General features: G+C 50.4%; 1 protein-coding gene across 2 annotated transcripts; it reads left to right on the top strand.

Annotated features, from left to right (window-relative positions):
• The first annotated feature begins 4,135 nt into the window (after positions 1-4,135).
• PARS2 (prolyl-tRNA synthetase 2, mitochondrial) lies at positions 4,136-12,494 on the top strand. Of its 2 annotated transcripts, XM_059923328.1 has the most exons (3): positions 4,152-4,223; positions 6,637-6,769; positions 7,460-12,494. In XM_059923328.1, exons 2-3 carry the CDS (start codon positions 6,637-6,639, stop codon positions 8,914-8,916), a joined length of 1,590 nt encoding a protein of 529 aa, XP_059779311.1. In that variant the 5' UTR covers positions 4,152-4,223; the 3' UTR covers positions 8,917-12,494. The 2 variants fall into 2 exon arrangements, with proteins under 2 accessions (XP_059779319.1, XP_059779311.1); XM_059923336.1 differs by lacking the exon at positions 6,637-6,769 and having other exon boundaries at positions 4,136-4,223.
• Positions 12,495-12,945: the final 451 nt, after the last annotated feature.

Genomic DNA, 12,945 nt, shown 5'->3' with positions numbered 1-12,945 from the left:
AACAGAGGCGGCAGCAGAAGGATGGCTGTCTCCTTATGGTGGCCGAGGACAGCCATAGGGTCCCCGGAGTTGGAATGGGCTGGAAGAATGAGCCAGTTGCTTTCAGTTACATCTCTCATGAGCCCTTCACAACAGCCTTACGTGGTGTTCTGTGTTACTGATGAAGAAACAAGGAAGCAAGTGGCCCAAGGTTGTACAGCTGGGAACTGGCTGGGCAGGATTCCCAGGCAAGGCCACCCTCCCACCTCCAGTCCAGTCTGTCTGGGCCAGGCTGGGCTAAAAGGTTACGGGGTGGGCTCAGGAGTCCAACAGGTGGACTGTCCCAATGCTTCTCTGGAGTCTGTCCCCTCCTCTCCCTCACTGCCCCAGTCTGGGCTGTTACGGGAGTTTCCCATCCAGCCTCTCTCCCCATCCTCTTCCTCCAGTCTCAGTTCACGCCTCACTCAGGCAAAGAAACACAACTGACCACGCCCTTCCCTGGTGTAAAACCCTTCCATTGCCCACAGAACTGCCTCTCACACTGGCCAGCGCCCTCGTCAGAGGAGGCAACCGTCTTCCTGGAGTGACAATTACACTTGTTTTCCAAATATAACAAATATATGCTGTAGAGTGGAATGCAAAATGCCCAGGGATTTTTCTCAGAAGAGGAGGTGATTTGGGTTAAACCTCAAAACAGATGTGTGTATGTTGGCGGGGGTGGGGCAGGAGAAGTATCATTCTTCACAGAAAAATTTCACTGGCCTCAAAGATGAGAAACTGGCAGTCTGGTCCAGCAGGCCCTGGCACAGTGGTGCCCACTGCCTTTCCAGTTGTGCTTCCCTGATGCCTGGGTGTGCTCTGTGCTCCAGCCAGAACTATCTTGAAGCCTTTTTCCTTACTTACTGTCCCTCTGACTAGAATGTCTTCCTATTCTTTGTAGCCTGGAAAGTTCCTAGTTATCATTTAAGGTCCAATTTCACGCCCCCTCCTCTGAGAAGCCCTCCCTGATCCACCCCACCCCCTCCTTGCAACGCTGCTCCCTCAGCATCTTGCTCTCCCCTCTTCATAACGTCTTACCACAGGCTGCTGTGACCACCACTTTGAGAGACAGCCTCTTCGGGAGGTTATGAGCAAGCTGAGGTCAGGGAGTTCACTGTGAACTCAGCCTTTGTTGTTCATTCAGCACACACTTGGAGCCTCTCTGCGACAGGCCATGGGTTTGGTATGCAGGGACGACTCAACCTGTCCTTGGAGGAGCTCCGATCTGAGAGAGAGACAAACCATCCATTCATTTATTGATTGATATATTTTTTTTTTTTTTTTTTTTTTTTTCATGGAAGGTTAGGGCAAGGCAGGATTTTATTTATTTATTTATTTTTGGCTGTGCTGGGTCTTCGGTTCATGCGAGGGCTTTCTCTAGTTGCGGCAAGTGGGGGCCACTCTTCATCGCGGTGCGGGGACCGCTCTTCATCGCGGTGCGCGGGCCTTTCACTATCGCGGCCCCTCCCGTTGCGGGGCACAGGCTCCAGACGCGCAGGCTCAGTAGTTGTGGCTCCTGGGCCCAGCCGCTCCGTGGCATGTGGGATCTTCCCAGACCAGGGCTCGAACCCGTGTCCCCTGCATTAGCAGGCAGATTCTCAACCACTGCGCCACCAGGGAAGCCCTGATTGATATATTAAAACAAGAAAAAAGCAAAACCTTTTGCTGAGCCCTGACTGGGCCAGGCCCTGTGCTCAGGGCTGTGTCTGCCCCCAGGGGACTCCCAGTCTGGCCAGCAGCCGGTGGAAACCACTAACAGCATGGTGAGTCCCCAGGGCTGTGGGGCACCAAGGCAAGTGTGCGGTCCTTTGCTTTTGCTTTGTTGTAGATGACAATGAATGAATGAATGAATTTTTCTTTTTCTTTTTTTCTGTTTTAGGGAACTTGTGAGGTTTTAACCATGAATGGACTCTTTAAATCAAGGCACCCAGTTAATGACTGATCAATTAATTGATTGAAACGTCACCCAGGAAGTTGCTAGCAGAGAAAGGGCTATATTCTGGTCTCCACCACCCTGGACTTTCTCAATGGGGAGCAAATCTACTCTGACCAGGGCTGGCTGGAGTGGACCCTGCAGCTCCCGGCTGCAGAGCCTCCTGTAAACTCCCGGTGAAAGGCAGCAGTTCTGGCCTGCCTCCCAAGAGGGTCATGAGCATTAATTAGTTACCATTGGTAAAGTGCTCTGAAGATGTGGGGATGTTTAAACACGGTGAGTCATTAGGCCTCTCCACACCACTATGCTCTACAGCCGGTAACTGCTAATTGAGAAATAATTAACACCTCAGGGTGCAGAGGATGGATGCCTGGCTTTTCCAGGATTGGAAAGGATGTAATAAAGTACACGAGCAGCAGGAAGAAATATAAGGCTACTTTGGATCCTGAAATATACTGGAGATTATTCAACTTCTGCCCCCAGAGAAGCATGGGGACTGTTGCCCCAGTAAAACCTTTGGGACTGCATTCCTTGGGAAAGCCCCGAGCACAGTGCTGGGCTGCAGAGGCTGTGATGCTCTTAGAGCAAAAGAGCTCAGGTCCAGCCCAGGTCTGCCTGGCCTTCTAGCTGGTAAGCAGATGCCAGTTGTGGAACTCACCAAGCTGTATTTTCCTCAGCTGTAAGACTGGGATGATGACATATGTCTACCATCCCCCCACCTGGCACCGGGTTGTCTGATGCCCTTCCTCTAGGTCAGCAGATGTAGCCCAGGCTTCATGTTAGGATCACTGGGGACTATAAAGTACCAGCATCGTGGGGCTGGGACTGGGGGCACAGGGTGATTACCAGTTCAGTCAAAGTTGAGAACCACTGGTTTGGTTTGTGTATCAGGCACTGTGTTGGGAGCTGTGGGAAATAAAGTTGTAAACCCTACCACACCCCATGTTTCCCTCACACCAGCTCATTATTTCCTGATTCTGTGCCTGTGAGTTGTCCTGGACATTTCACTCCACTCCCACTGCCATTCTTGTGCTGCTAAACCCCACTCATCCTTCAGGCTCAGCTTGAAGCTCACCTCCTCAGGGAAGCCCTCCTTCCCCGTGCTCCCACAAGACTGTTCTCAGCCCCCATTACACCACTGATGACACAGTGTTTTTCCTGGCAGATCCTGACAGGCTGAGAGCTTCTTGGGGCCAATAGCAGAATCACCAGTGTCTTGCACTGGGTCTGGTAGATTTTAGGTGCTGCATAAACTATAGCTGTTATCAGTTAGGTAGAGTTATATGATATGCAGCTCTCACTCAGGACATTTGCATTTCTTCCCTGTGTCTGAAACATACTTCCCCCAGATATCTGCAAGGTTCTCTCAGCTCCTTCAGGTCTTTGCTAAAATGTCACCTTCTCCACCAGGCTTTCCCTGATCCTTCTATTTTAAATGGCAACCACTCGACCTCCAACCCTTTCCCTTCCCTAATTAATTTTTCTCCATAGCATTTAACACCATCTGACTAACGGATCCTGTCGTTATATAAAATTTTGATAACTTGTTCATGATGTCAGTTTTTGTATTTTTTAAAAAATTTAATTGCATTAAAATACCACTTATCCTGAGTTCTTTGGCCTTCCCTTAAATTTCATTGTATTGGATTATTGACTAGAATGTAAGGTATACTGAATGCCGGGAACTTTGTCTATTTTGTTCACTATTCCCAGCTTCTACAAGCGGTTGGTACGTGGTAGCTGCTCAAAAAATATTTTGTGAAAGTTTGATTTAATGTCTTAAAGATTAAATAAAGGTGTCTTATTCCAATTGTTTAAAAAATTTTAATTTATTTAAATTGATAGCCTGTAAAATCATAGGGTAGATTCGAAACCGCATGGTCTACTGTTGTCATGGTTACACTATAGCCGGCAGTTCTCCTATTCAGAGAGTGGGGCGGGCCCTGGCAGTGGGCGGGAACACCAGACTCAAAACCTAGGCCCGCGGCCTTGATCATAGAGTTACACCTCCCTCAATCCTAGAGGTCACTTCCGGGACGGTGATTTACTTATTGCTGCGTAGGCCAACCTATGAGGCCATTCTCTCTCCTTGCCTAAGTTTCCGGCAAGCAATTCACTGGCGTCTAGAGTGGGGTGGGGCCAGTCCCCGTGAGCGCGGCTTTGTGATTGGTGGGAAGGACAGGAGGCGGGGCTTGGTGCAGACACGCCCCTGGCGCAGGCGCGGGGGCTCGGCGCGGCGGCCCCTGAGGGGCCGGAGTTCGCTTGGACTACGGTTGGTGATCGTGGGTGACAGTGAGGGCTGGGGGCTGAGGGCTGAGGGACGGGCTGAGGGAGGGGCTGCGGAATGAAGAGAGGGCTCGGTTCTGCGCGCGGAGACCGAGGACCGTGGTGTCCGTTTTCCCACGTGCATCTCGTCCTTGGATTGGGGCGGGGTCACCATCACAAACTTTTGAATAATACTCGTCTCCTAGTCTGTTTCCTCCGTTGTGAAATTGCAGGACTTCCTTCCTTGTCTGCCTCGGGTCGTTGTGACTGGGAAGTTGTTAGAAATACAGGTTCTCTGCCCACACCCCAGACTTAACTGAATCAGAAACTCAGGGGATGAGGCCCCACCATCAGTGTTTTAACAAGCCCTCCAGGTGATTCTGATGCTTGCTTAAATTTAAGAACCACTGGGCTACCGTAATGTAGCAAGCTGTACTGAGGGCCTTCTCAACCCAAGCTGAGAAAGTAAGGGAAAGAAAGGAGGGGGTGGACTTGAGAGAAATCTTGGAGACAGAGTCAGTTGCTTGAGGAGGAGTCAGGGGTGAAGGAGTTTCTGGCTTGGGCCACGGGCCTGAGGTGGGACCTTAAGTGATGGCTCCAGGTGTCAACCACGTGTGCCCTGCCTCCAGGCCTGCACTTTTCCACGCAGTCACTAGGGCTCTGTGGCCGTGCCTCCCAGCCGTTTTCAGGTCATAGGCCACATAGGAAATGATAACATTTGTACAGTGCCCAGGGGAAATGGATGAAGCTGCTTGAGGTTGGAGGAGACCAGCTGGAGGATTGAGGCTGCTGAAAGCTGGAGGGAACCACCTGGGGGGATTTGAGCTTCCCAGAGCTGAGGGGAATTAGTAACCTGTTCTCAGCATACTGCAGAAGAGCTTTGTCCCATGGGATTTGCTGAAGATCAGGGGTGCTCACTAAATTTGGCAACATAAATCAAGAACCTTGAAAGAGTTTATACCCTTTGACTCAGTAATTCCATTCCTGAAGATCTCTCCCAAATATATAACAAAAGAAAAGAAAGCCTTCTGTTGTAGATTACATACAACAGAGAAAATTAACAACTCTCTGGAGAATCGTTTTTGATCTAGTCAATGAAATGTTGTACTGCCCTTAGGAATGTGTGAATATTTTGTAAAATCATACAGAAACCTCCGTGCTCATTCATTAGACACTTGTCTAGTAAGCCCCTGCTCTGTGCTGAGTGGTGAGCGAGTCAGATCTGGTCCTTTCCTCCACAGAGCTGACTGCCTGGGGGAAGACCGGCAGCGGAAGGAGCAGTAACTCCAAAGAGTGATTGGTGTTTGGTAGGGGATCAGGGGCTGCTGCAGGAGAATCTGGCCTTTGGGGTATGGGGAGTGGGTCAAGGAAGGCATCCTAGAAGACAGGGTGGCACTCCTAAGGCCTGGAGGATGAGTAGAAGTTGGTATGCAAAGGGGGGAGGAGCATTCTACACAAAATGAACTGTGTTTTAATAATGAGTCTGCTGAAGCTGGAGCACAGAGAGGGCACTGGTGAGAGGAGGCCAGAGGGGACCAGCAGCTAGCTCACATGGGGCCATGTGCACTGTGAAGGTCAGAAGCTTAGACCTGATTCTAAGGGTAGCAGGAAGCTGTTGGAGGATTTTAAGCAAGAAAAGCTGTTGCTGTATGTGTTTTGGAAGTATCCCCTGTGGCTACAGAGTGGAGAATGGATTGGAGGAGGGTGGGCCTGGAAGCTGGGAGCCCAAGTGAAGAGTCTGTTGCAGTAGCCCAGGTGAGAGATGATGGTGGCCTGGAGCTGGGTGGAGGCTGTGGAGGTGGAGAGAAGGCACAGAATCAAAAGCAAGTGAAGCAGTAGGAATCACAGGGCCAGAGGGGTTGGTGAAGGTGGGGCACAGAGGGAGCTCAGAGTGGATGAACCTGCGTTTCTGTTTTGGACAACGGGTGGCTTGCACTACCATTCAGAGTGACAGGCAGCGCTGGACGGGGAGCAGGCTTAGGGGGAAGATGCTGAGCTCCCTGTGGGGTGCTGAGTGTGAAGTACTCATGCAGTGTGTTCTCTAGGAGGCAGTGGGATGGGTAGATGTGAAGCTTAAGAGGCACAATGTACAGAATGGAGATGTTGACTTGGAGCCATGACCATGTGGCCTGACCAGGGACTGTGTGCTGTGAGGGGGGAAGAGACATTAAGGACGTTGAAGGCATGGGTGGGGCGGGGGCTTGTGGGCAAAGACAGGGCTCGCAAAAGAGACAAGGGATCGTCAGTAGCGGTTGTCTCTGGGCTGATTATAGTTGATTTCCTTTCTTTTTTGTTTCTGTTTTTCTTAGCAAACTTACATTCAGTTCATAGACTATACCAGATACTGTTTTAATAACTTCTTATAACTCTTCTCTAAATTCCCACAATAAACCTATATGGTGGGTCCCTTCATTTTACAGATGAAGAAACTGAGCACAGAGGAGTTGAGTCATGTCCCAAGCTACACAGTGTGCAGTTATTGGGAAGCCGGACTGGGATCCAAGCTGCCTGATTCCAGAGCCAATGCTGTCACCACGCATTGGTGTCTCCACAGTATGCTGTTGTATTTTTATAAATGGGAAAATATATATATATATTTTTTTAATTTAATTTTTTTTTTTAATTTTTGGCTGCATTGGATCTTCGTTGCTGCATGTGGGCTTTCTCTAGTTGTGGCGAGCGGGGGCTAGTATTCATTGTGGTGCACTGGCTTCTCATTGCGGTGGCTTCTCTTGTTGTGGAGGATGGGCTCTAGGCGCACGGGCTTCAGTAGTTGCAACACGTGGGCTCAGTAGTTGCGGCACACAGGCCCTAGAGCGCATGGGCTTCAGTAGTTGTGGCTCGTGGGCTCTAGAGCGCAGGCTCAGTAGTTGTGGCGCACAGGCTCTAGAGCGCAGGCTCAGTAGTTGTGGCGCACAGGCTTAGTTGCTCTGCGGCATGTGGGATCTCCCCAGACCAGGGCTCGAACCTGTGTCCCCTGTATTGGCAGGCAGATTCTTAACCACTGCGCCACCAGGGAAGTCCCATAAATGGGAAAATATTGATTTTTTTTTTTAAAACAGCAGTAAATGGTGAGAGAAGTACAGTAGTACTTTGATCTGCTAGGATATTAGAAAAGAAAGGACTTGCATCCGCAAGATCGGTGGTGGTTGTAGAAGTTTGTTGGAGACCAGCCTGCGCTGACTAGTGCAGGGTGCTGGATCACAGTTAACACCTATTTCCGCTCGGCTCGTTTTTCTTCAGGCGCAAGTGCCTCCTTACGCCGGGGTGTGATGGAAGGGCTGCTGACAAGATGCAGAGCGCTGCCTGCCTGGGCCACCTGCAGTCCCCAGCTCTCGGGGTACGTTCCTCACAGGTTTCACCACCATGCCCCAGGGAGAGGGAAGCGCTTGGTGCTGTCCCGCATGTTCCAGCCCCAGAACCTTCGGGAAGACCAGGTGCTCTCTCTAGAGGGCAGATCTGGCGAGCTGACCTGTAAGAGCCAGCGGCTGATGCTGCAGGTGGGCCTGATTCACCCGGCAAGCTCTGGCTGTTACCACCTCCTGCCTTATACTGTCCGTGCCATGGAGAAGCTTGTGCGGGTGATAGACCAGGAGATGCAGGCCATCGGGGGACAGAAGGTCAACATGCCCAGCCTCAGCCCAGCAGAGCTCTGGCGAGCCACCAGCCGGTGGGACTCGATGGGCAAGGAGCTGCTAAAACTTAGAGACAGACACGGCAAGGAGTACTGCTTAGGACCAACTCACGAGGAAGCCATTACAGCCCTGATTGCCTCCCAGCAGACACTGTCCTACAAGCAGCTCCCGCTCCTGCTGTACCAGGTGACGAGGAAGTTTCGGGATGAGCCCAGGCCCCGCTTTGGTCTTCTCCGAGGCCGAGAGTTCTACATGAAGGACATGTACACCTTCGACTCCTCCCCTGAGGCCGCCCGGCAGACCTACAGCCTGGTGTGTGATGCCTACAGCAGCCTGTTTGACAGGCTGGGGCTGCAGTGCGTCAAGGTCCAGGCAGACGTGGGCAGCATCGGGGGCACGATGTCTCACGAGTTCCAGCTGCCGGTGGACGTCGGAGAGGACCGGCTTGCAGTCTGTCCCAGCTGCGGCTTTTCGGCCAACATGGAGACTCTGGACTTGTCACAGACAAACTGCCCTGCTTGCCAGGGGCCACTGACCAAAACCAAAGGCATCGAGGTCGGGCACACGTTTTACCTGGGCACCAAGTACTCCTCCATTTTCAGTGCCCAGTTCACCAATGTCCACGGCAAGCCATCCCTGGCTGAAATGGGGTGCTATGGCTTGGGTGTGACACGGATCTTGGCCGCTGTCATTGAAGCTCTCGCTACAGAAGACTGCATCCGCTGGCCCAGCCTCCTGGCCCCTTACCAAGTCTGCCTCATTTCCCCCAAGAAGGGCAGTAAGGAGGAGGCGGCCGCAGAGCTCACAGGGCACCTGTATGACCACATCACAGAGGCGGTGCCGCAGCTCCAAGGGGAGGTCCTGCTGGATGACAGGACCCATCTGACCATTGGAAACAGACTGAAAGACGCCAACAAGTTCGGCTACCCCTTTGTGATCATCGCGGGCAAGAGGGCCCTGGACGACCCTGCACAGTTTGAGGTTTGGTGCCAGAACACCAGAGAGGTGGTCTTCCTCACCAGAGAGGGAGTCCTGGAATTACTGAGCCAAGTGCAGGTTGTCTAAATGCCCCCGGACCCCTCTCACTGCATCTCACAGTCTCGGTGTTCATTCTAACTCTGCCTTTCTTATACTGCTTTCCAGAGCTGGTCTCCCCAGAAAGAGGGCAGCTCATGGAAGGTGAGACCATGTTAGGAAAACCAATTGTTATCCAGTCATCTGTTCGGACTATTTGTATTTAAAGTCATTATCTTGATCCCTTTGTCTGGCTGGCCCTGCTGCCACATATCATTCCTTTCATATTCTATTCGGAGGTAGTGGCTAGAAGGAGCCAAGTTGTCATCTTGGCCCTCAGGAGAGTCACTTCCCTCCTCTCAGAGGAGTTTCCCATGTGTAGGATGGGGCCTCCCCAGTGGCCGAGGCCCTTCCAGCTCCAGCAGTCCAACCACGGCCCTCTTGCTGCATTCGGTCCAGAGAGGCCGCCCGCCTGTCTTCCTCCACTGAGAAGTTGGCCTGATGGTCTGGGGAGAAGAATCAGGACACCTGACTGCCACTGACTCATTGGTGACTTGGACACGACCCCTCCCCTGCTGGGGCCTCAGTTTCCCCATCTGTGATGTGAGAAAATGGAACTAGATCTGTAAGGTCCTTACAGCTGTGACTGGCTGGTTCCCCGAGAGGTTCATGACAGGCAGATCAGATCTGATCTGTTCCTCTGATCCTCCATCGTCTAAGCTACCCAGAAGGTTAATACAGTTAGCTAAGGGCCCCCAAACCACCTCCAGAGACCTGGCCCTTCCTCTTGAGGTGGCTTAGCACTGAGATCATGTTATATTGATTGAATAAAGTCAAACTATTGGGATGAGCCTTGCATGTTAATTGGAAATAGTGCTAACACCTGCCATGTTAACAGTGCAGTGGCTTCCTGCCTGGAAACTTTCCTTTTTCTACTCTTTCTCCACTCAAAAAAGAAAATTGGGTGGCTGGGAAAATGTGTGTTAAACCATTTCTTTCCACAAGTGTGAGGGGCAGCAGGCTTCAAGTGCCATGGTGACTTCGTTCTGCGTGCAGAGTTGCATCCTAGCGCCACTCACGACAGCGGTGAATATTAAGAGAAGGTCTCTGCCTGAGCCCTGGGGAGAACCGGCAGCGGTCTTGAGCTTTCATTGCTCCTGCTTCCAGGAGCAGAATCAGGTTCTCCATCCTCGGCCCCCAGGGTCATGGCTTGTCCAAACCTAACAAGAATCTCTCAGGGCCAGGCTCAAAGCCACCCCCTCCTGAAACATGCTCGGCAGCTCCTGGCAGTGGTTCTGTCTTTGGCTCCCCCTATGCTCGCCTGCTCAGCACCGACGCCCTTCTTTTTCGCTTTGCGGGCACAGCTCACTGTATGGGGGCCAGCCTCTTGTTGATGGTCAGCTCCCTGAGGCTGGGGTCCTAGGTTGATTCCTAGTGCACTGAAGTTCTTGTCTCGGCCTGTTGTTCTACCTGCCAAACAGCTTCCCAGCAGCTTGTGACCACTGTTCCTGCCAGAGTAACCTCACCCCCAGCACACACCATCAGGTTTCCTAATGACTCCCAGGCCTGCCGCTGGGCTCTGGGCCAGCATTCAGGCCAGGAGACAGGGATTCTGAGAGCAAACCCAGAAAGACTGGATTGTAAGGCAGGAATCTTACCCTTGGCTGCACAGTGGAATCCCCTGCGTCCCACCCCGAGGTTCTGTTCTGGGGTGTGGCCTAGGCATCGGCAGTTTTAAAACTCCCCAGATGATTCTAATTCGTAAAGTCGATGGAGTGCCTTCTGAGGCTACATTGCAAGGTTGAGTATTTGAGTCATTTTGGTTGTGCGTTGTCAGATTGATGTGAGCTCTCTGCTTTCAGTGGTCTGGTCATTCATTTGTTGAGGGCCTGCATGTGCCACTGTGCTGTGAGACCCTTTTATGTGCTGTGTTCAGACCTTAAAACTGTGCAAGGTAGGTGCTGTAAAATCCTCATTTTACAGATGAGGAAACCTGAAACTCCATTTAAGCAACTTAATCAAGGATGCACATCTATTACGTATCAGAGCTAGAATCTGAGTACTGACCAAAACCTGTGCCTGTCCCACTATACCGCATGGCCTCTGCCTGGGCAAAATGATTCTGATAAGTAAAAGATTATTTATGTCTGTCTGATCAAGTTAGCCTGAAGTAGAGAAATTAGAATTCATGCAAATGAGTGCTTTAAATATATATTTTTAATTTTAAATTTGTGCTCCATAAGCCTACTTATTTATGGAAGGGTAGCCTAATGTAAGAATAAGCACTTTTAAAAATCAGATGCAGACTTCCCTGGTGGTCCAGTGGTTTAAGACTCCACCCTTCCACTGCAGGGGGGCACGGGTTCAATCCCCCGGGGACCTAAGATCCCACATGCTGCAGGGTGCGACCAAAAATAAATAAATAAATATGCATTTGCCTCATTAAAAAAAATCAGACTCAGGGAATAGAGAACCAATTAATTTAAAACGCTCATAAATGTGTATGACACAGAACGATTTGAGGGTGATGTAGAATCATGGACCTTTAGAATGGGAGAACTTGGAGCGTGCCTGTCCAGCCCTCGTTTCACAGATGGGAGACAGGCCTGCAGTGGGAATTAACCTGCCACAACCCATCTTACTGGCAAACCGCCTGATTGCAGGCCAGGTGCTACGTCCCCTAAGTTAGGCTACCTTGGGTCCATCTTGTTGCAGGGAGTGATGTCTGGCTGAGTCAGCCTTTGAGCTACATAAGTGCTGTAGGTTTGAAACAGGGACCCATGCTCTATTTTCCAAGGGAGACACATACAAGGAGCACAGTGATTTGCTCAAGGTCAAGCTGAACTGAAACCCAGGTCTCCTGATTACTTAGCCAGTGTCCTGTAGCCAGGGGCAGTATAATTTGGTGGAAAGATCAGAACCTTGAATAGACAGTCCTAAATCCACCACTTAGCAGGGATGTGATCTTAGACAAATAACTTGTCTTTTGTGCATCTGTGTATCTCAGATTCTTCATCTGTAAGATGAGCTCATGATAATGGTACCTACCTCCCTGGGTTGTCTAAGGGTTGGCTGAGCTGACTTATATGAAAAGCTTAACCCTTAGTGTGCTCTCAGGAAATGCTTCCCTTACATGGGATGACTTAGGAAATACCCCCATTGGGAGCTCATGTTCTGCTGTTAACATTATCCCGAGACCTGGGTTTTGTTTTTTTGATATGTTGCTTCACAACCTTCCTGGGGAGTGCCACGAGCAAGAATTAAGTAACGCCTGCAGAATGGTTCCATCTCCTTAGAGGAAAGACAGACATTTTCAAACCGTGTACCTTCCTCTCTCCTTTCTGAACTTGCCAATGTTACCTCTTGCCATAAATTGATGAAATGGGGTTGCTGGCAAAATAACAGGTACAGGCTGTATTATCATTGCTCATTCCTTGGGGAGATGGAGAAGCAACTGGCTGAGAAATGTTTAGCAGAAATAATACTTGAGGACAAAGGCTGGTGCATAACAAAACCGTCGTGTAAATCAAGTCTAGAATGTAAATCAAGGGCTCCATTAATATTTGGTGTTTTAATGGAAGAAACACCTGCTGGGCTATCAATAAAGGAGCTTTGCGGAAATCTCGAAATTGTCATTTCCTTAACTACTTGAGCGCCAGGCCTCTTCACAGAGTTCCCACTGTCCATTTCTACACCGAGACGCCAGAATGCATTTTAGAATTGTTACGCATCAAGGGCACACACGGCTTTGTTTTAGGGTTAGGAAGAGGATTTTTTAAAGTTTTCTATAATGTGGAAAATGGGAAAATAAAGATTTTTATGATGTTACTGTGAACTTTGGGGAAAAAAGTCAAGGTACTTCACTTAATTTAAAATAATGACTTACATCATAGTGACCCAGACTAGAGACTCTGGTGTCAGACTGCCTGGGCCATTTAGTAGGTATGTGACCTTGTGCAAGATACTTCTCATACCCCTGTGCTTCCTCATCGGTAGAACGGGGACAGCAGTGCCTGCTCACAGCAGGTGCTTGGGAAGTGGCAGGTGCCCTTATGGAAGGTCAGTTAGTCCTCTGCGCTC

Source organism: Balaenoptera ricei, chromosome 1 (genome assembly GCF_028023285.1).
Source record: "Balaenoptera ricei isolate mBalRic1 chromosome 1, mBalRic1.hap2, whole genome shotgun sequence".
In the NCBI taxonomy this organism is placed as follows: Eukaryota; Metazoa; Chordata; class Mammalia; order Artiodactyla; family Balaenopteridae; genus Balaenoptera; species Balaenoptera ricei.
Note: the sequence above shows the minus strand (reverse complement) of the source record. Positions and strands in the feature narration are given on the sequence as shown.